Source organism: Ovis aries, chromosome 3 (assembly GCF_016772045.2).
Source record: "Ovis aries strain OAR_USU_Benz2616 breed Rambouillet chromosome 3, ARS-UI_Ramb_v3.0, whole genome shotgun sequence".
Classification (NCBI taxonomy): Eukaryota; Metazoa; Chordata; class Mammalia; order Artiodactyla; family Bovidae; genus Ovis; species Ovis aries.
The window spans coordinates 20,177,503-20,201,858 of NC_056056.1; the positions used below are offsets into that span (position 1 = coordinate 20,177,503).

At 35.4% G+C, this 24,356-nt stretch overlaps 1 protein-coding gene across 1 annotated transcript in view; it reads right to left on the minus strand.

The window, feature by feature from the left end:
• Nucleotides 1-1,217: 1,217 nt before the first annotated feature.
• Nucleotides 1,218-24,356, minus strand: part of ROCK2 (Rho associated coiled-coil containing protein kinase 2) — a 134,955-nt gene continuing 111,816 nt past the window's right edge. The window contains exons 24-33 of the mRNA XM_060413818.1: nt 22,281-22,374; nt 22,091-22,185; nt 20,851-21,030; nt 20,167-20,335; nt 17,680-17,750; nt 16,526-16,614; nt 15,775-15,853; nt 14,291-14,552; nt 13,992-14,205; nt 1,218-5,950 (exon numbers count right to left, since the gene is read on the minus strand). Of these exons, the coding sequence (XP_060269801.1) occupies nt 5,863-5,950; nt 13,992-14,205; nt 14,291-14,552; nt 15,775-15,853; nt 16,526-16,614; nt 17,680-17,750; nt 20,167-20,335; nt 20,851-21,030; nt 22,091-22,185; nt 22,281-22,374 (1,341 nt within the window). The 3' untranslated portion in view covers nt 1,218-5,862. The remainder of the gene's footprint in view (nt 5,951-13,991; nt 14,206-14,290; nt 14,553-15,774; nt 15,854-16,525; nt 16,615-17,679; nt 17,751-20,166; nt 20,336-20,850; nt 21,031-22,090; nt 22,186-22,280; nt 22,375-24,356) is intronic.

Sequence of the window (24,356 nt, forward strand, 5' to 3'; positions counted from 1 at the left end):
TCATGGCATCTGGTCCCATCACTTCATGGCAAACAGATGGGGAAACAGTGGAAACAGTGTGACTTTATTTTTGGGGGCTCCAAAACCACTGCAGATGGTGACTGCAGCCATGAAATTAGAAGACACTTACTCCTTGGAAGAAAAGTTATGACCAACCTAGATAGCATATTCAAAAGCAGAGACATTACTTTGCCGACTAAGGTCCGTCTAGTCAAGGCTATGGTTTTTCCAGTAGTCATGTATGGATGTGAGAGTTGGACTGTGAAGAAGGCTGAGTGCCGAAGAATTGATGCTTTTGAACTGTGGTGTTGGAGAAGACTCTTGAGAGTCCCTTGGACTGCAAGGAGATCCAGCCAGTCCATTCTGAAGGAGATCAACCCTGGGATTTCTTTGGAAGGAATGATGCTAAAGCTGAAGCTCCAGTACTTTGGCCACCTCATGCGAAGAGTTGACTCATTGGAAAAAACTCTGATGCTGGGAGGGATTGGGGGCAGGAGGAGAAGGGGACGACCGAAGATGAGATGGCTGGATGGCATCACAGACTCGATGGACGTGGGTCTGAGTGAACTCCGGGAGATGGTGATAGACAGGGAGGCCTGGTGTGCTGCGATTCATGGGGTTGCAAAGAGTCGGACACGACTGAACGACTGAACTGAACTGAACTGAAAGCAACTCCTTAGAGAAAATATAGTATCGTAGCTAGAGAGTTCTCCATTTTTCCCCTTTGGAAGTGAAAGGAACATACATTAGAGCCACCCCAGATATTCTGTACACATCATTAATCCCACAAGAATCCTGTAAGTAAACAGTCTCCATTTTACAGATGAATATACTGAAGTCCATACTGAATAATCTGTCCCAGATCAGACAGCCAGCAAGTATCCTAGAAAAGACCCCACTGATTACCAAAAAGTTCTTTCTAGAAAACCACTTGTCAGCACACTATTCTACCAAAACAGACTGCTTCTTTTCCTTATCCTTGACACTCATGAGATTCTCAAGTTTGCATGTTCGTTAAAATACTGATGTTAGATACAAACTCCTAGTTGAAACTTGATTTTGTATTTCTCCACGGATTAAGTGATAGGGCTGAAGATCCCCAAGTGTGTAACCTCAATTAAGATTTCTCTGCTATACCCATCTTTTAAGGAAGGTAATTTTGGGGGGTAAATTTTAGAAGGTTGCAAGAGTATTTCACAGGAAAAGTAGGAAAATGCTTATGTCTTAATTTCTTTTATTTAATTTTTAATATAAAAAGCAGGCATAAAATACAATTACAATACTACAAAGATGCAACAAAATTTAAAAAAAACTGGGGGGGAGCGCCACGATTTTTGTTCAAGGGGACAGCTGATCAAATATTTATGATTATCTAAACCATGCAATTCATAACTTATTACAACCCCAAACAAAACTATTATGGGGAAGGGAATCAAGGAGAGAGCCCCCCAAACATAATATCTAGCACTGTCACACAGTGCTTATTCTTCAAAGTGCTTTACAAACCAACTATGGTATCTTCACAATATAGGGAAACTGACATCTTATTCCAGGGGAGGAGAGGTGAGTCAGTAGCAGTGTCAACAGAGATCAAGAAACTCAGAAGTGACTTGCTCTCATTGGGTTTTTAAAACATGTTATTTAAAGCATGTTTCCATAAGGTAATATAGTGTCCAGTTTCTCTATTTTACCACCCAAATCCTGTAATAGATTAACAGCAGCAGCATAGCTTCTCAAATTGTGGTTTGGCAACCTACAGTATCTACAGGTAAACTGGGATAAAGGAGAGCCTTCACAGCCAGAATGGTGTAACTCTAGCACAGGTTAATCTTAAAAAAAAAAACCTCACCTTTATTTTAGATTTATTGATATACTATCCTTTAGTTAGCTCCAGAGTATTTTAAACTTACGTTGTTTTTTCTTAAAGTTTGCTTCTAGATAGCATTTTTTTTTTTATTAATACTTTTCGACATGCACTGGACAGTCATCCTCAGCAGTAACCCTGGCACCAGTTTTCCTTCTGCTTTGCCTCAGTATTCCCACAAAAGTAAAAAAGCAAAAAACACCGCAGCTAAGAAAATCCCAGTATTCACTACTTCTTAGTTCTCAAAAGGAGGTATTTGTGGCTCTAGGAGAAATCAGGTGTGAGGAAACAAGCAACTTTTGGTCTTAACTTTATCTTGGAGGTTTTGGAGCCTCAAGAAAAAGAAGCTGGCACAAAAGCAGGCTGTTAGACCAAGTCAATGTCATATTTAATGAGTGTTGGGAAGAAAACATTTGGATGGGGGCATGCACTCATGTATGTACATGAAACCAGCAACAGGGTATAAAGCAAATTCTTACCGAAGGTCAGAATTTTTTATTAAGCACATTTCCATTGGCTGGACAAATGACCTTATAAATACTTATGTCAAACCATAGAATAAAAAGAATCTTCATGGAGAGATTTTTTTTTTTTTGCCCCTTAGGATCTCTTTGCCCCCCAGAAAACTTCACATTAATTTTCCTTGTATAGTTGCATCACACCATGATTCTCCATATTCTCTAATATATATACAGCATTCAAAATTTAAACTTTTGCCATTTTTACTCAAATATTTCAATTACTCATGTGTAAACTTCAAATTATTTCACCTTAATAAAGTTTATTAAAAATATATATATATACTCTCCAATTCAGAATAATATGATAGAACCTCCCATAGTGTAACAAAATCTCTATATAAAATATTAATTCAGTCTCCTTTTAACAAGTCTAATGAATGGAAATATTTATTCTATATAAATTTTATATATTTTTCATTTTTTAATCTTACTTAAAAAAAAAAAAAGCTGTGCCCCCGAACCAGAACATACCTGCAAGGGAAATGGCATGCATATCTAGTTTTAGCACAGACAGCATGGAAGAGTGCAGCCTGGATAACGTAATAACAAGATTCAGTTTCAGTACATCAGCAGCCAAAGGCCACTCTTCAATTTCCACAATAGTATCTATAATTGGGGATCTAACTCTTTAAACACCTCAACACTGACCCCAGACAGAATCAATGAAAAATGTCTACTTCCTTCATAGAAATGTTGGATGGTGTATCTCGGTATTATGCCAAACTGTGCACATGTATATACACAGGATGATAGAAGACCACAGAATTTTTCTTTACTTGATTCTTAACCACTGATGTATACTGTAGCAGTACAAAACATATACTTTTCTGGGATAATGAGAAATAAAGCAGGAATAGTCCATAAACTGTATGTAACTTGAATAGCATTTAAAAAAATAAAAATTGAAGTGCCTTTGAGGCCACTGCTTCCCAGCCACAATAATGAAATGCTGCCATACACAGTCATGTGTTTACGGGATCACACTTAAATACTTAAAATATATCTACAGTATGTCTTAGTTTTCTTTGTATTTGAGATAATTTTTTGAATCTTGAGTGTGAAAATATAAAAAGTCACAAATGTCTTTATCAGAAATAAAAACACACCTAGAATAGCCAGCAAATTAAAAGCAAAGAAAATGTTTCATAGTCACACACTAATACTGAGGTCTGTAAAAGGGGTTTGATGAGTAATAGATATACATAAAAGATATATTAGTTCCAATACTACTCATTACTGTTTCTATCACCAATACTTAAAACAAAATTCTGTTATACAATCAAAATAGGCCGACAATGATAACTACTATGTGTAAAAATAGTGCACTAATTTTCTTCTGCAAAGCAAATTTGCATCCTAAGCTGGTAAATACTTTTTGTTTTAAATACAGGAAAGGGTGGATATCTTGAAAAAAATTAAATTAAGGCATTCAAAATGGGTAAAGTTGCCTATTACGAAGCATTAAGAAACTGATATAATTAACTTCAAATTTCTTGTTACAATAATTGCTTAAACATGAACATGCAGCTTCCAGCAGGTACACACAATGAGTGATATAAACTCCAACATTATGGCTTTATACAAGTGCATAGTTGCAACTGCAGTAAGTAATGATATCTGATTAATGTTTATAAAAAAATAAAGTGGGAAGTTAAAAAACCCTCTTGCAGTATTACAGTACTATGTGTGTGTGTGTTTGTGTGTGTGTGTGTTTGTGTGTGTGTGTGTGTGTGTGTGTGTATGTATGCATGTGTGTGTCTTCACACACACAATACAATGGTCACTTCTTAAAGATGCAGTCTCTATCACTGTAGTGGAATCCATTCATTCCCAGATTCTTCTGGCAAATGTGCTGGTGAAATCTCTCTGTTGAAGCTGCAAAGATGATTTCTGTAACTCTTCGAAATCCTTTATGCAATGTAGTGTGAGTGATGCTAGGAGAGCTTTACGGAACAAGTCTGGAAGAGTTGCACATGATATTCTTATTCTATTAACCAATCACTGTTGGTTCAACTTGTTGCTCCAAAGGAGCCCAGAAAACCTATTCAAGATTTAGAATTTATATTGCAGGAATAGAGGGAATATATATGTGTATTAGTCTCTCAGGAAAATATAACTTTTTAATAAATTTCGGGCCATCATATTTCAGTCTTGTTTCAACTGGAAGAATATGATCACCTTGAATGATGACTGCATTCACAGAAGGCAGTTAGCTGGAAAGAAAAGGAAAATAAAGTCAGTTGATACAGTGAAATAAATTAAGAGATTGGGATCAGTTCTTTGAAAAGGCATTCCATTTACATCAAACTCTACAGTCTTCCAACTACTATACTTTTAACACCTAAATCATGCATATAGCATATTTACTGTCTTACTTTTCTTATTTCAAGGTACATGCAATTATATTCTTCCTCATATTTTCTCATATTGGCCACAAACATAACACACAAGTTTTAATATGGTTAACTGGCTATTAGGGTGAGATGGTATGTCAATGAATAACTCAAGTGAATCTGTTTGATTTGAGGTTTAACTGTTAGCTTCCTCGTGTGGGTGAAAGAAGAGTGGACTGAAGGACTAGGCTCTATTTGGCTTTTTCACCCTATGCCACATTTTAAAAATCTATGAAATGGGAACAAACACACTGTTATAGTAAATTTATGTAAAAAATACTCTGTAAATCCTGGTTATAAACAGATCCAAATCATGTGTGATTTAAGTATGTACTTTGCAACATGTTACTTAGGTTAAGATAGACATTATTTCTTTTATATTCATTCCATATAAAAGGTTTAACTCATGAGGTTCAGTTTTCATTCAGATTTCTGTTAGCCTCTATTAACCAAATGACATTTTCTAAAAGCATAAGAGCTTTCACAGCATACCATTAGCATTCTTCAGCAAAAGTAACATTAAATTTTCAAAAAGTAAACATTTCATATCACAAAAAGCAAAATCAGAAACAGCTAGTTCACAGCATTTATCAAAGTTTTTATGGTTTCAATTCTTGCAAGTTAGAAAGAGGGAAAGGGGCGGGGGGAAGAAGAGAGGGATGGAGGGAGAAGGAATCCCATGCTATGTTCACAAACTAATACAGCTGTAAGAACTTGAAAACACCGTAAATTTTACTTCTCTGCATATGACTTATTTGGAATGAACAGAAAGTATCAGAATTAGTTCCATTTGTTATTTCTACATGTTTCATTCCTAAGATAAAAAATTACAATTCCAACTGTATTGAAAATATATAGCCAATAAGGAATCTGAACATAGCATTTTGCTTTCATACTTAACATGGAAATTTCAGTTAGAAACTTGTCTGAAGACTACTTTTCAAATATATACTATCAAAAACAACTCAATAAAATTTCAAACTGGTAAAAAGAAGAATGAAAACCCAAGTGCAAACCACATGCACTATTTGGAAAAACTAAAACAACTCATTTCTCATTTTTTGATTTACCCCATTTAACTTCTTCAGAAATCAAAAACATCGTCATCATCATCACCACCATCAACATCATCAAATGACCAATCCCAGTCTTTAAATGCCAAATCAAGCAATCTGCAATAGGAGGTTTGCAAGTTTATACTCTAACACTCTTTAGAAAACAACAGCTTAATATCCTATGATCGAAAAATCACATGTTATGCTGTAAACATTTTAACTTTCCCTTCACTGATAACAACATGATTAAAATTGAGATGGAAGCACTCAGAGAAGTCTTTCTCTTTATATGCAAATGCACATAATCATGTTGAACAGGTATGCCTTCCAAACCATCACAGAACAGAGGACACAGATAATATTCAGGGGTAAGACACAATCTTCTTTCCACTGGGCCGACATAAAAATGTAGCCACCCTGATGCTCCATTTAAGAATTATGAAAGCTCAACATGCGTCAATGTTCCCTTCACACAAGTGCCCAGATTGTCAGCTCACATTTTCCCAGAGTTGTACCATAAACCCTAGTATGAAAGACAATTAATTCTAAGAATGTAGCTTTCTCAATTCCAGCATGACCCTACTTGTTCAATGGGTCACCAAAGGTTAAGCCTTCCATAAAACTACAGATAAGGGAAAAACCAAAGGTAGATAAGCAGCATTAGCAACTTATCTTGGCCAAATAAATTAAGACTTAGAACAGGGGTATATGCAATCTTTCCTTTCCAATTCAATGCAATCACCTAATATTGCAATCATTTTTATTTTTAGAAACAGAAGTAACTTTCTCATTGTTTATAACTGTGACACCCATGAATACATTTGTGCCAAGGAACTCACCTGGTCCCCAAAACTCATCTATGGTTACTATGCAATTGGTTCTTAAACTTTAGTGTATATGATTTACCCAATGCTATGTATAATGCACATTCCCAGGCTTCATCTCAAGAGATTCTGATATAATTATATTGGGGGTAAGGTGGGTGGGAAGTATTTGCATTTTTAAGATGTATTTTGAGATGGATTCTGATACAGCTGGTTGACTTTGAGAATCACTGACAGGGTAGGTTGATGGATGATTATTACCCTAATTTAAAAGTAAATCAACTCAAATTACTCTACTTCAATAGGCACTAAATACAAAATATAAGCACAGAAACTCAGATTTTATTATTTATTCCCTTAAAACATAGCACAGCCAAGTATATACTCATTTATTTAGCCTTACATGTATAGCTATGGTTTCAACTCTATTACTTGGGAGACTGAGATCAGTTCTTCCTGTGTATCCAAGCCCCTGTTTTAGTATACTTTTATGAAAAATACCCATCTCATATCCTTCCAAAACCTCTGAAGAATGTGTGAAGTATGTGCCCAGGTCACAATCTTCAGATTTTAAAAGTCTCATCATTAGGCTATCAGTGTAACGCATGATGAGTGAAAGCAAAAGTCGTTCAGTAGTGTTTGACTGTTTGCGACCCATGGACTGCAGTCAGTCCATGGAATTCTCCAGGCCAGAGTACCGGAGTGGGTAGCCTTTCCCTTCTCCAGGAGATTTTCCCAACCCAGGGATCGAACCCAGGTCTCCAGCATTGCACGCAGATTCTTTACCAGCTGAGCCACCAGGGAGGCCCAGGGAATGCATGATAAGACTTCCCTTAAAACCTCTGCCTCAACGGCTCCCAGTCAGTAATCTAATTCTTGTCATTTCAACTTAAAAAATCTGTCTTTAACTTGATTTCTTCTCTCCATTTTTACTGTCAGTATTTTAGTTCAGGATCTCATTAAGTCAAAACATACTAATCTCTTGTTGAAAGACTCCTATTAGAACAAAATCAAGACTCCTCTAGCATAGTGATGAACTCAGTCCTTTTCAATCTGACCCAGAGCTTTCTCTCCAGTGTCACCTTCTTCCCCTTCCTATTCTGACCCTCTCCCGACCGTAACCCCATACAACACTGCAAACACACATATAACCCTGACAATCAGTGCCTCTGCATATAATATTTTGCCTAAAACTTTCTTTTCTCTTACTTCTTTGCCTGGAAAATTACTAATCCTCCATCTTTCTGAGACTTTTCTTGATGGTTTAATGGCAGAATTCTCCATGATTTCCTTTGTTCTCCCAAAACTCTTGTTCATACCTCCATAATAAACAACATGTTAACTGATCAATGGCTATACACTTCAGGGCTATGAAACTTATTGCCAAAGACTGCTGCAGAAGGAGGTGCACTGAGCTTTGAGTTCTACTGGCAGCATGTAAGTGGGTCCATTTCTTTACATCTTACCAATACTAAGCTTCTTAATCTTTATCATTTTGGCAGGTGAGAACAGTTTTACAATATAGTTTTAATTTTAATTTCTTTGCTTAATAATCAGTTATCAGGTTGATAACTTTTTCATATTTATGGTAATACCTATATGTTCCTAATTTTTATATTGGGAAAAGTCAATCTCTTTTTTCTAAAGGACTTATCTAAGAACTCCATGCATAAAGACACTAACTCATCTTTCTCATGTGTGTTGTAAAATGTGTGGCATTTTTTAAATCTACAAGTCTTTAATTTTTGGTTAGTCAATCTTTTACTTTCTTTCTTTGCTTTTATTAGTAAGTTCCTTTCTAATCCAAGATCAGATACATATTCCCTATTTTCTTCTACTTCATTTATGAATTTATTTTTGATATGTCAAGTTGTATATAACTTTATTATCTTTTCCCAATTAGTCTATTAATGTTCTAATATTTAAAACTGGAAAAGAATAAAGATGAAATAATGATAAAATACTAGCTTCCCCTACCCTTAAGTTTTAAAGGTACTGGTAATGCTTTATTTTTTAAAACAAGTATTTGTTGCATTTCTGCTTTACATTTTTCTGCATGGCTTAAAAAAAAATCTTTATAGAAAATTAAAGAGAAAAGCCCTCAGCAGGGACCAACATTTTGTGTCTTGCACTGGAACAAATGAGGATCTCTCCAAACTAACTTCATCAAAAGTCAGCATTTTAGTCACAAATTTCTTACTTTTCTAGCATAGTATTTTAATTCAAATTAAAGAAAAATAACTTTCTTCTACAATAGCATTCTATACATTATGTTTTATAAACTGCCAATTAATTCAAGTCTCCTTGAATCACCATGAGGCAGAGAAGTGTGAAATAGCCAAGCATGAAGGATCTGGAACTAGCTTATCTGGATCTAAACTCGTGACCCTGCTGCTCGTGAGCTGTGTTACACTGGGCACACAACATTCCGGTGTCTTAGTTTCCTCATCTGTAAAACAGAACCGCTAAATCCCAGGGTGGTTACGAAGATGAATAAGTTAGTACAGTTAAAGTTCTCAGAAGAGAGCCTGGCATAATATAATATGCTCTCAGAAATGTTATCGTATATAATAATAGTAGCTAACACAAATTACTTCAAGCACTTCAGAACTACAGAAAAAGGGACACGCTGCAAAGAGATGTAAAAGGAGACTCAGAACAAGAACATGACAGAAGCCAAAGGAAAAAAATGCAATGATGCAGTTGTTAACAAAGGTAAACTTAAAAAAAAAAGACTAGATGAATATTTATGGGTGCTATGTTTTAGTGTGTTTAGGAATGTACATATGTGATGATGTCTAACGAAGCCAAACATTTGTTTTAAGAAAGATACCATGTGAATTAATTGGTTCAACTAAAGCTAGACTCCGGGAGTTGGTGATGGACAGGGAGGCCTGGCGTGCTGCAGTTCATGGGGTCGCAAAGAGTCGGACACAACTGAGCGACTGAACTGAACTGGAAACTAGACTGCTAATATTAAATGAGCACAAATGAAGAGCTACATATTAAATTACTATTAATACAAACCAGATATTCTGTTCCTACGTTTTCTTGGATAGTGCTTTAAAGCTCTACCCATTTGTCTGTAGGAATACGTTATAAATTAGCAGGTATTAAAGGTCATCTGGTCCAAAGCTTGACTCCCCTCTCGAGCCATGCTACTTGACATCACTGCATACACAGGACAGAAGGAAGAGCACTGTTCCCTCACAGTTCTGCCAGCCGGTCAGCTAAACCGGGTGCACACCTGTGGTGACAGGGCACTCACCATTCTAGAGGAAGCCAATTCTTTCAGTTTTGCACATCTGATTGCTTCATAGCTTTCCCTGCTAATTTAGAATGTGCCTCTCTGCTTGGTTCTTTCAAGGAAAAATCCTTTAAGTCTTTACTTACTGTTATTTATGATCTCCCATCCTTTCAGATCACCTCCTCAGAAGACTTACAGTTCATTCACTTGCTACATGTGTAACACCATAAAATGACCCACTACTCCCTCAGCAATTCCCTTCTGTATACCCTCCAATTTATATATGCCACTCCTAAAATGTGACACCCAAAATGGAATGCAAAATGCAGGGTTATTCACATAAGGACAGACACAGATACAATTTTATGAGTTAATGAAGCAATGGAGGCATAGATGTTAAAAGCAATGGAAATAATGTTGCAGAGGCATAATAAAATGCAAAATTATAAATTTGCCCATCTTTTCATTTAAAATTTCAAAGAGCATATTAGATTTTAAAATGTCCAAAAAAAAATCCCTATATATTTTACAGTCAGTTTTGGTATTAGTTTTATCTACATGCATAGTTGTGAAAAAAGAAATCCCTATTACTTACTGTTGCTATGCAAAATGTATTTTTAAAAAATCAATGAAGAATGATTCGAAGGGCAGGGCCAGAACTAAAAAAAAGTAACAAAAATTAAAAGTAAATGTGCTTTCAAATGAACTGTAATGCTGAAGTGGGGGAGGCAAGAAAATTATCAGTTGGTGAACATGAAAATTTATGTAACTGAAACATGTCTCACTCAATCTGAAAACTGCTTCATAAACTATGTGTTATCATATGTAGTGAAATCATTAACTTGTAAAATAGCACAAAAGAATAAAATATAAAAAAAAAAACTGGAGTTCTTAATAGTCCTGAATCTAACCAAATTATCTGCCTTCCTAGAGTCTGAAAAAAAAAAAGCACCTATTCTACTCCACGAGTATTTTAAAGATCAAATGACAGAATACACAGGAAGTTAAAAGAGAATAGGATATAGAAGCATGTTGGAAGTACTATATATTGTAAAATATTAAAATAGCTTGGTATTTATGCATTGATGGTTCTACAATATTAATAATAGAAATTTAATTTTTAGATGTTTTGCACTAGGTACATGGAATGATCTTCAGTGTCTCTGAATTCTTTGAGTTTATTCAGGTCAATTACTATCATATAATCACTAATTCAACAATATTTAGCTTTACCATATCATATCTCTTTTCTCACATAAAAATAGCTGTGAAAAGAAGAGAAGTGAAAAGCAAGGAGAAAAGGAAAGATATACCTATTTGAATGCAGAGTTCCAAAGAATAGCAAGGAGAGATAAGAAAGCCTTCCTCAGCCATCAATACAAAGAAATAGAGGAAAACAATAGAATAGGAAAGACTGGAGATCTCTTCAAGAAAATTAGAGATACCAAGGGAACATTTCATGCAAAGATGGGCTCAATAAAGGACAGAAATGGTAGGGACCTAACAGAAGCAAAAGATATTAAGAAGAGGTGGCAAGAATACTCAGAACTATACAAAAAAGATCTTCAAAACCCAGACAATCACGATGGTGTGATCACTAAACTAGAGCCAGACATCCTGGAATGTGAAGTCAAGTGGGCCTTAGGAAGTATCACTACTAACAAAGCTAGTAGAGGTGACAGAATTCCAGTTGAGCTATTTCAAATCCTGAAAGATGATGCTGTGAAAGTGCTGCATTTAGTATGTCAGCAAATTTGGAAAACTCAGCAGTGGCCACAACTGGAAAAGTCAGTTTTCATTCCAATCCCAAAGAAAGGCAATGCCAAAGAATGCTCAAACTACCACACAATTGCACTCATCTCATACGCTACTAAAGTAATGCTCAAAATTCTCCAAGACAGGCTTCAACAGTACATGAACTGTGACTTCCAGAAGTTCAAGCTGGTTTTAGAAAAGTCAGAACCAGAGATCAAATTGTCAACATCTGCTGGATCATCCAAAAAGCAAGAGAGTTCCAGAAAAACATCTATTTCTGCTTTGTTGACTATGCCAAAGCCTTTGACTGTGTGGATCACAATAAACTGTGGAAAATTCTGAAAGAGATGAGAATACCAGACCATCTGACCTGCGTCTTGAGAAACCTGTATGCAGGTCAGGAAGCAACAGTTAGAAATGGACATGGAACAACAGACTGATTCCAAATAGGAAAAGGAGTCCGTCAAGGCTGTATATTGTCACCGTGCTTATTTAACTTCTATGCAGAGTACATCATGAGAAATGCTGGGCTGGAGGAAGTACAAGCTGGAATCAAGACTGATGGGAGAAATATCAATAACCTCAGATATGCAGATGACACCACCCTTATGGCAGAAAGTGAAGAAGAACTAAAGAGCCTCTTGATGAAAGCGAAAAAGGAGAGTGAAAAAGTTGGCTTAAAGCTTAACATTCAGAAAACTAAGATCACGGGATCTGGTCCCATCACTTTATGGCAAATGGATGGGGAAACAGTGGCTAACTTTACTTTTCTGACCTCCAAAATCACTGTAGATGATGACTGCAGCCATGAAATTAAAAGACGCTTACTCCTTGGAAGCAAAGTTATGACCAACCTAGATAGCGTGTTAAAAAGCTGAGACATTACTTTGCCAACAAAGGTCCATCTAGTCAAGGCTATGGTTTTTCCACTGGTCATGTATGGATGTGAGAGTTGGACTGTGAAGAAGGCTGAGCGCTGAAGAATTGATGCTTTTGAACTGTGGTGATGGAGAAGACTCTTGAGAGTCCCTTGGACTGCAAGGAGATCCAACCAGTCCATCCTAAAGGAAATCAGTCCTGGGTGTTTATTGGAAGGACTGATGTTGAAGCTGAAACTCCAATATTTTGGCCATCTGATGCAAAGAGCTGACTCATCTGAAAAGACCCTGATGCTGGGAAGATTGAAGGCAGGAGGAGAAGGGGACGACAGAGGATGAGATGGTTAGATGGCATCACCGACTCAATGGACATGAGTTTGGGTAAACTCTGGGAGTTGGTGATGGACAGGGAGGCCTGGTGTGCTGCAGTTCATGGGGTCGCAAAGAGTCGGACATGACTGAGCGACTGAACGGGCTGACTGACTGATACCTCACACAAAAATTCAACATTTTCACTGAAATGAAACACCAATCTACCTTTTCCATTCTAAATTATTTCCTTGTGATATTAGCTTCAAGAAAAGTTTCATATACCATGTTTGGCTAGAATGAAAATATTTCTGATATTACAGCCAATGCACATCACTATTCAAATACTGAAGTTTCTGTGTTTAAAAGGATAACTGGAATCAGATACATGATGCAAGTGTATACTTTATCCTTCAGCTAACCAAATCATCATGTTCATTTCAGTGAAGAGCAGTATTTATTTATAAATACTGTATTAGCTAGTAACCAAGAAATGATTACTTTGTGTCAAAAATTACTATAATGTAGCTAATGAAAATGGCTCCATTATAATGCTTTTGTGCAATAATCATCTCTAATCTTACTCCATATTCCCAACTTCACCCCAACTACAAGAAATGCCCACTATATTCATTAGTTAATATTTGCATTTTAAAAGCTGATCTATATTACTTGTTAAATCTGATTGCTTGAATTAAGAGTTAAGATTTCAGTCCTACCTGCTAAGTCATCTAATATAAAGGAGGTTAAAGAGGTTTGCAATAATAAAAACAAAATGTGAATACATGACACTTAAAGGTCTAGGTGTGCATCCTGTCTGGTAAAGCAATAAATTAAGTCAATGTGTTTATAAAATCAAAATATTATGACTATACACATACACATGACAAAATTTAGCCTTTTATATATTTTTGGTTGAATATATGTTTGTGATTTAGTAAGTAAATTTATTACATCCAGCTGAACCAATGAATGAAATAGTTTTGAAACAGTTTGAATAGCAATGAAATTCAAACTTTTGGTATTCCACACATCGTGAAAATACCAAGCAAAGAAAAACTGTAATTAGTAAAGTTTGTAATTTGAGCACCAATAGTAAAATATTTTTTTAATGCTTTAATTTTTGCCACATTTTAATTTACTACCTTGGTTTGTTTGGAGCAAGTTGTCGACTTGGCCGTCGAATAGACTGGTTTTGTTGTATTTTCATTGATGTTCTAGGAGACGACCGTGCAAAAGGGTCTGGAGCTGGAGGCTTTTTAGGTATCTTTTTCACTAACCGACTAACCCACTTCTGCTGCTCTTCTGTAGAATTTGCTAATAACAATAGATTCTTTGCCGATGAAATATCATAATACACTATAAAGAAATATATGAGAAAATTTAATGTTTCAAATGATCTGAACATAAGTAATATTAATTGATCAAGTGATTTATTATTTACCTTTGCAAGGCGCTATAATTTCCTCCTTTTTGTCCATGTGGTCTTTATGACATTTAATATGACAGCGACGGCACTCTAAAGCAGGAGGGGGTTTAAACATGTGCCACAATGGCTTCATACATGCCTCACAGTTGGTTGGGAAATGATAGAGAGTGGGAATAAATTCATGTCCCTTGTGGCAAATATAATTTGATTTTTCTCCCACTGGCTCCACTGGAAATTCTTGTTCCTTCTTACTTTCTCCTTCGTTGGCATACAGAATCTACAAACACCATAAAGAAAAATGAGTATCTTCAAACGTTAGCTATTTTAACGTAGAAATAATTCTTATAGTGTAAATAAAATTAGTCTAAACTATTCAATGAGACAAAAATGTGTTAGTTGTTCAAATGGTGGTAGGCCGCAATCAAGAGCTCAGATGAGTGAAGTCACTAGCCAGTCACTGTGGTTCACATCTCGAAAGAATCAATCCTGTTCAAATGATGCCTCCTAATTTTCTCTATGTTATCTTCCTATGTTTCAGCAAATTTTTCACAATAGGCTAGCCAAAGATAAATCTTCACTTGATTAGTGTTAGAAAGATTTTCTTGGAGGGAATTTTCAAAACAATCACCTGAAGAGATGAACTGTGGCTCTATAACTCTCAAAAACAGGCCACTCAGTGATAACTGCAAATACAGTTTTAATTGAAAAGATTTGTATTTGGAGAATTGAGGAAAAAAGGAAAAGAGGAAAGGATGTATAAGATATTTCAAACAAACTTGCTAAGTACCCAGAAAATAAGCTGCCAGCTTCCCTACAGTACACCAAGCACTACAGCTTTTACCAGAAGGGATTCATGGTTGCTGCGACAAATTTAAAAATGGAAGAAAAAACGGAAGAATTTGACTTCACCTTAAATTGGAAGTAAAAGGGTTCTTGGGTGCATAATTTAACTTCACAAGCAACTTTTTAAACTTTCTAGAGCACTGAGCATAAACCCAAAACAGAACATTCATGCTCAAAAAATGTTGTAACCCACAGGGATCCCAAAGCCGGTACTCTGTGACGACTGAGAGGGGTGGGATGGGGAGTGAGATTCAAGAGGGAGGGGACATATGTATACCTATGATTGATTCTTGTTGATGTATGGCAGAAATCATCACAATACAGTAAATAATTATTCTCCAATTAAAAATAAAAATTTTAAAACAAAGTCATAACCAACCTTGAACAAAAGGAGAGCAAAGGCTAGAAACATGATATAAATATACTACAGACTACAGACTTTAACTAGTAAGATGGAGAGAAGAATTTAAGATGTATCCAACAGGATAAGCTTGAAAGTCACAAATGAACAAATCATCTTTAAATGGGACAAAAACTGAAGAAAGATAATCTGAAAAGGGCCCAAGAATAAATTTATTATGTCATGTCATGCTGAGAATGTATAAAGGTGAAAAGAACAAAACAAAATAAACAAATCACAAAATAAAACCATTTACCTGGAATATCCTTGGAATTTCTTTAGCATCTGCTCTATATACATCTGTCTGTGTAACTGGTCGGACATGAAATAACTTGCTATAAAAGATTTTTAATAAAAGAGTAAAGTATTACCAAAGGATCAGATTATATCAGTTTTCTTATACTCATGTCAGAAATTAAAACTGACTACTCTGTGGGAAATGGCGAAGACAGGGAAGCCTGGTGTGCTGCAGCTCATGGGGTTGCAAAGAGTTGGACATGACTGAGCAACTGAACAACTGACTCTTATTAGAATGTTAGAACTCTATAAATTCAATCACTCCTTGAGATTTTGAGAAATTTTCAATAAGTCAGCAATTTTCTAATTAGTTTCAGAAAACAACATATTGAAGACTCATGAAATTTTAAGAGACATTTTAGCCAACTCTATATGCCAAACTTTCATCTGTATGAAGCAAATATAAGAACATCTAACAACAGTACAGTAGCACTTATACTATATGAGTATATACATGTACTATATGACTAATAAATTACACTAACTTGACAAAAGGTCACACTACTCTCTTAAACTTTAAAAGATAAAATTACAAAATATTCTCATGGTTGGATGGCATCACCGACTCAACAGACATGAGCGCGAGCCAACTCCGGGAGATGGTGAAGGACAGGAAAGCCTAGTGTGCTGCAGTCCACGGGGGTCGCAAAAAGTCAGACATGACTTAGCGACTGAACAACAATAACAAATATTCTAATAAAAATACTTACTCTATATCTAAAACCATGTAAGGATTAGATTGTTCTTTATCTTGTTCACTGTCATAGAAAAGGATCTTCTTACTGCTTACAATCACATACTGTTAAAAAGGAGGAAAGGAATTAAACAATGATTAAAGTTAATATATATCTTGTTCTTCTTTGAAAAGAAATTCTATATTAGCAATAAAAATCATATAAAATATATGTTAAATACCTAAAAAGCTATCTTAATGTATCCTTTAAAAAAGTCATCCTTAAAATAAGAACAGATCTGTTTGTATACATTTTAAGTAACCAAATTCCAGGGCAGGGGGTGGGTGGGGATAAATTCAACTAATTTTTGGACTGATTTGGCTCTAAGATCCAAAAGTGTAAGCAACTTTATTGCTATGGTTTGAATGGTTATATTCTCCCAAAGTCATATGTTAATGAATTTATGTCATAACCCAATGTGATGATATTAGGAAGTGGGGTCTTGGGAAGGTGACTAGGTCATGACACTAGAGACCTCATGAAGGGGATTAGTGCCCTTATAAAGGGGATTCCAGAGAAATTCCTACCCCTTACACCATGAGGATAGAGCAAGAAGTCTGCAACCTGGGAAAAGATCTTTACCAGAACCCAATCATGCTGGCTGATTCCTTATCTTGGACTTACAGCCTTCAAAACCGTGAGAAATAAATCTTTGTTGTTCATAAGCTACTCCGTCTGTGGTATTTTGTTATAGCAGCCCTAAAGCTAAGACACTTACTGAATATGAACATAATATCAATAATCATAGAAACAGAGGAAAAGAAATATCTGGGACTTTCTGTCATATCTAGAGTTGTCTTCCTGGAAACAGCAAAGGCACCAAAGTCAATACAGCCTTCTATTTTCCTAAAACCAAAATCTGTTTTATTATTAACAACATGTTAATGATAAAAAGTTTCTTTTTTTAAACAAAGATATATAAAATTAACTATTTCAAATCACAAAGTACAAACAAGTTTTATGTGTCTAAAAGTTCTGGTTATCTATATCTTACAATGACAAAAGTGAAATGGTTATAGCTAAACCAAAAGTAAAACAGAAGACCTTGATTCAAATGTATCAAGGTACTGATTCAAAAGTATTCAAGGTATTAACTCAAAATCAAGTATTGATTCAAAAGTATCAATTACCTTTTTAACCCATCCAAATTTCTTAGTGTTGTTTCGCACAGGCAATGAAAGCCATCCTTCTAGTCTTGATTCTATAAGCACAAGATATGAGTGTAAGTACAACAAATCTCTTAACAAAATGAGGAACTTAAAAAATTTTAATATAAAAGTCACAAGCAAATATGCCCTTCAGAATTTATACATCATCTAACATATAATAATGTAGGATCAGTATAAGCAAGTTATACAATGCAAAACGAAATCCAGGTTATATCACATTGGAAATATATATCCTGTAGTTTATAACGTCAAATGCCCCATTAATCAAATTCATGCATTTGCAAAGTTCCGCAGAAAAGTTGCAAAAATGAAAAGCAGCTGTCTATTCTCATTGGTACACCTGTATCAGAATCCTCTATCTTTCCTTTGGAAGGAGGCCTAACTACAGATATAGTACACAACTTTGAAGACAAAATATTTTCTGTGAGTAATTAAATGTTCAGGGAAAATGGACTGTTAGAATGGTTTTAAATAAAATGAAGTGAAACTGTATAAATTACAGATCAAATCTGGCTAATAAGTAGCAGTAAGCCAAAAGATTCCTAAATTCTAAAATAGTAAAATCTGTAAAATTCTACTTCAGCCAAGAAAACTCTGCATCCTTAGAATCTGTTCTAATGGTATCTGATCAGTTTATTTTAGTGAAATAATTACATGAAGTAAGCATTTTTGGAGATTATGCTAATAATAAAAGTAGCTATCACCTACTTTGTGTCTATATTGTGCTAGACACCTTACATATATTTTCTTCAACTCTCAGAACAATCCCACAGAAGGTCACACAGGGACACATCTCTGATCCAGTGCTTATACTCAATTCCCCTCTCTCTCACATTAATAACCTTCCAGACCCCATGAACAGAAATGATGTCATTAAAAATAGCTATATACTTGAATGTCTGGACATGGCCCTACGCCAATTTAAGGGATTAATCAGATGATCTCTAACAAGATGGGTAAGACAAATAATTTTATTGCTAAGATCTGAAACAACTTCAATATAATCACTTATGATTTATACTGATATATACCTGGAAAGTGTGATGACAATGTAAACAAACATAGCAAATTTACTTTGAATTCAACTAACAGATTAAATTTTATTTCACATCCAACTGTTTATGCACTAATTTCCTGTGGTGTTTAAAAGTTTTTTGTACTTACACTAACTCTGTATTAAACATAACAATTTTGGGGGTTTTCCAACAGGTTTCTTCATTTAAACTATAATTCCTTTCAGGACAAGGATCAGGTCAAATTGTCTTATATATTTTTTTAAGGCCAAGTACAATGTTGGCTGGTCTTCCTGGTGGCTCAGAAGGTAAAGAATCTCCCTGCAATGCAGGAGATCCAGGTTTGATTGCTCAGTGGGGAAGATCCCCTGGAGAAGGGAAGGGAAACTCACTCCAGTATTCTTGCCTGGGGAATCCCATGAAACGAGCCTGGAGGGCTACAGTCCATGGGGTCAAAAAGGGTCTGACACAACTAAGCAATTAACACTTATCACTTTCACAATGTGGACTAAGTAAGCACTCAAGGGAAAACTAAGTATACCCTCTAAAACGGTCTACACAGGCTTTTTCTGTACCATCATTCTTGATATGAAACTTCAGAAAGAATTTTTTCTTGGTTAAAAATGGAAGAAACAGACAGTGAAACCATATGTTCTTATACGATATAAAGCACTACTCCATTTCTTATAAGCTGACAAAATAAATTCTATCAATTGTATCAGCAATGCGATGTGAAATTCCTTAAAAAACAAAATCTTTGTTCATGCAGCAGTTTCTTTTTAACTGAGACTTGTTAATGGAGCAACTTGTTAGTGAATATTAGTTATTATTATAAAAATTTTCAAAAGGACTAAAATTATGGGAAGTGGGAAAAAAAACCCCAGAGATCAAAGATTTTCAGGATGTCACCTGTACCATTAGGTTCCGATGAAATAGGTAAGTAAGGAACAGATTCTTCTTCTGAGTCAGAATCAGAGTCAAGAAGCATATGAGAACTGGAAGGCTTAGTGGCAATATTGAGAGAAGTGGAGGAACGTTGGTAGGTGAATGACATGGATTCCATAGTGTGTGACTGAGTGATATGAACTACACACCCAACATAAAAGGAAGTAAGAATGCAGAAAGAAGAAAAAATAAAAATGAAAGCTTAAAAGGAGAGCTATGAATAATATACAGAGTTAATTTAATACAGAGTTAATTTAAATAACTAAATATGTGAAATTTACACTTGTATTTTTTAATAAAAAGTTTTGTAGAAAATCAATAGACAAAATAATTTAAATTGTCATCTAAACCCCTACTCTAAGGAGTAGGTGTTCCCTTAAAGAAATAACAAATATCTTTCCTCAAGAGCAAAGTCAGTTACAGGACTTAAAACCATCAACTGATTTATATTTAAGACAAAAGTAAATGTAAGGGCTGAACGAATCTATACCTGGAAACCCATCATCAGCTTCAGTATCCCCTGGTCCACTGCCTATACTGGAACTATCCAAACCAATGTGCAAGGCCTGGAGCTGGGAGCGCAGCTGCTCAATGTCACTGTCCTTACTGTCCAGTGTCATCTGTAGTTCAATTCGAATCTGACTCTCTTCAGCTATTTGCTACAAGAAATTGAATTACATTAAATTAATTGAATGTCATACATCTTATAATTTTGCTTTCTAGTTCAGTAATATGGCAGTCTCTCCTTATCCAAGGTTTCACTTTCTGTGTTTTCAAGTATCCAAGGTCAACTGCAGTCTAAAAATATTAAATGGAAAATTTCAGAAATAAGCAGTCTCTAAGTTTTGAATCATGTGCTGTTCTAAGTAGTATGATGAACTCTCACATTGCTTGGCTCTACTTGCCCAGGATATTAATCATCCCTTTGTCCAGTTTAGTCACACTGTATATGTGACTCCACTCCTTACAGTACAGGAAAATATACAGTAGGTATAGAATTCAGTAGTATCTGGCTTCAGGCATTCACTGGGGATCCTGGACCATAGTCCTCTTGCATAAGGGGAGACTACTGTTACTGTAATTATTAATAGAAATGTTCCATAACCTACAAAATATATGCAGATATGAAAATAATTCTAATTCTTAAAAAGAAGTCTTCAAAAAGTATTCTTACAGCCTGCATTTCATTCAGTTCTTTCTGATACTTGATCATCTGCTGGGTCAGTTTTTCACGTTCAGATTTAAGTTCCATATGTAGCTTTCTATTCTCCTTTTCTTTTCTCCGCACATCTGTGTCATTACCACGCTTAACAGGTTCCTTTCGATTCATGATCTCAGCCAACTTGTTCACAGCCTTAAAAACATAAAAATAAGGATGCAAATAAGTAAATAAATTATGTTGATAATTTCTTGGTAACTCACCAATAGCACATTACAAAATCTTCCCTACACACAGGGCCACAAAGAAATACCTTTCATACTAAAAAAAAATTCACCTTCATCATTATTCATCATCCTTTTCCAACCAACACTCTCATGTACTCTGAGAACTATAATTTAAAATGTTTATAGGTTCATTCTAATGTCAACCAGTCCATTCTGAAGGAGATCAGCCCTGGGATTTCTTTGGAAGGAATGATGCTAAAGCTGAAACTCCAGTACTTTGGCCACCTCATGTGAAGAGTTGACTCATTGGAAAAGACTCTGATGCTGGGAGGGATTGGGGGCAGGAGGAGAAGGGGACAACAGAGGATGAGATGGCTGGATGGCATCACTGACTTGATGGACGTGAGTCTAAGTGAACTCTGGGAGTTGGTGATGGACAGGGAGGCCTGGAGTGCTGCAATTCATGGGGTCGCAAAGAGTCGGACACGACTGAGCGACTGGACTGAACTGAACTGAATGTCATTTTCTACCACTTGGGAGGCAGATCTACTTTTATTCTAGAAGAGACTTTTGCACTGGCATCGCACTGATAAAATACATGTCCAACCACAGAGCAGAGTGTCTTGGACCCATCAGGACTCATGCTGTATATACAATCTGAGAGCTGAGAAAAGGGTAGTTAATAATCATGATGCCTTTTCAGAGTGACCCTTTTTTAGGCTGTCAGCAAATGGTCCTTCTCTACCATTTCTTGAGGGCAGAAAAATTTACCAGATTACAATAAAAAACTTAGGAGGGATTATGATTCCATATGGAAAAATCAAGAGAAACTTAATAAACATTGAATTCAACAATGTTAATCAAATCTAGTTTCTCTCAATGTGGTAAAAAACTGGATAATCCTGACTGTTCACAAATACTGGTACCATCCAATGACTGCTACAGCCAATCTGTAATGTTAGAAGTAAAATGCAAGAAAGATAAACTAAGAAAAATTTCAAAATCATATTTAGAGATTATATACACACTTGAGTTTTGAGTGTCCTCTCTGTTAACAGCTGCTTCTCAAATTGTGCTTTAATAGCTGCTGCACTTATTTCTTCATCTTTCAACCTTGATAGTTCTAAAACAGAAAAATGTAAAAGTTATATTAATAGTTTAGCAACTGGTAAACATTAGGCGTACTGAAAATAAACTTTATTCTTTGTTAATACATACGCTCTTGGGCTTCTTTCAATTTGTTATTTAATTCTTCTTTCTCATTTGCAAGATTGGCAACATCACTAGTTAGTGTCCTATTAGTTTCTTCAAGCTAAGAAATGAAAATGGAAAAAAATTTATATCTTAATTTATAAAATTTTAAGTTATAAAGTAGTAATTCAAAATGAAAATATCCTAGAATGTTGCTAAAACTCTTGTTTTTCTAAGTACTTCTATCTCTACAGTTCTTGCCTTTGTCTTACCTATCAAACTTCAAAACTGATGAAAATTTATAAAACGTGACACACTTCATTTGTACCCCAGGAAGCCAAAAATTTGCCCCCTTTCAAAAATCTCTAGTAGTATTTTAAATGGAAGTAACATTTAGTAAAGTAAAAAAAAAAGCAAATGCTATAACAAAGCTCTGCATTCCAGCATGCAGAATAAATAAAATTTAAAACTATAGTTTATAAAACATTGTTTAAAACAGAAAATACAATCTTACTAAAGAAGTTGACATTTGGTATTCTTGCCAAAGCCTATTCTTCTTCCCTCCTGAAGGAAATTTTATTGTGAATTATGTGTTCATCCTTCCCATCCATGATTGTACACTTTCATTACACACATGTGAAACAATATAACGCAGTTTTATGTGATTTTAAACTGTACATAAGTAGCATGATGCTGTATTTATTTTTTTGCAATTGCTTTCACTCATTATATTAAGAATGAAATTGTCGATATATATAATTAATTTTAACTGATGTAGTAGTTCTATCTTCTACCGCATTTCATTTATCGATTTACTCATCTATTAATATATTTGAATTTTTGCTATTATAAACATTTATGCTGCTAGGAGTAGTGTGTCTGAATTTCTCTAGCACATTTATCTTATTATGAACTTTGTTTGGATTATATGAATATTTAAAATTTACTGGAACTTGCAATATTATTTCCTATACTGTAGTATGCTATATTCAGAGAAGGTGATGGCACCCCACTCCAGTACTCTTGCCTGGAAAATCCCATGGACGGAGGAGCCTGGTAGGCTGCAGTCCATGGGGTCGCGACGAGTCATACACAACTGAGTGACTTCACTTTCACTTTTCACTTTCATGCACTGGAGAAGGAAATGGCAACCCACTCCAGTATTCTTGCCTGGAGAATCCCAGGGATGGGGGAGCCGGGTGGGCTGCCGTCTATGGGGTCGCATAGAGTCAGACACGGCTGAAGCAATTTAGCAACAGCAGCAGCAGTATGCTATATTAAATTTATATTCTGGATATTAGTAAGAAAAACATCATTTTCCACACATCCTTCAAACATTTCAAAGTAGTCAGACACTGAGTTTTTGCCAACATGATGGCTATGAAATTGTGATACAAAATTATTTTAGCTAGCCTTTTCCTAAATAATAGTGAAGTTAAACATTTGCTCATATTTTTAGGTTTTCTCTTTTGGCCAATTTTTCCTTTGGATTATTTAGCTTTTTCTTAGTGAATAGTAGGAGTTCCACTTATATTCTAGATACTAATCACTTGTTTAATAAATACAAGTATTTTTCCCAGTCGCTTTTTTCTGTTACAAGTAAATTTTAAGTTTCATTCTAATATTTAAAAAATTTTATTTTACATATTTAGGTTCTTAAGATAGCTAGAATTTACTGTTATATAGTGTCTGTCTGCAATGCAGAAGAGCTGGGTTCAATCCCTGGGTTGGGTAGATCCCCTGGAGAAGGAAATGGCAGCCCACTCCAGTATCCTTGCCTGGAAAATCCCATGGACCGCGGAGCCTGGTAGGTTACTGTCCATGGGGTCGTAAAGAGTCGGACACGACTGAGCGACTTCACTTTCACGGTAAATGATAATAAAAATCTAATTTTATTCCTTTCCACATAAAAACATAGTCATTTCAAAACCATAAATCTGTATCCTCTCCCACTGATTTGTGTGTTGCCACTGATGTCATATGCCAAGTTCTCCTATGTGCATCAGTCTATTTCTGGTCTCCCTACTCACTTTCACTGAACAGGATTAAATATCCCTGTTCTAATGCCATGCTTTAAATTTACTGTAACATTTTTCATAGATC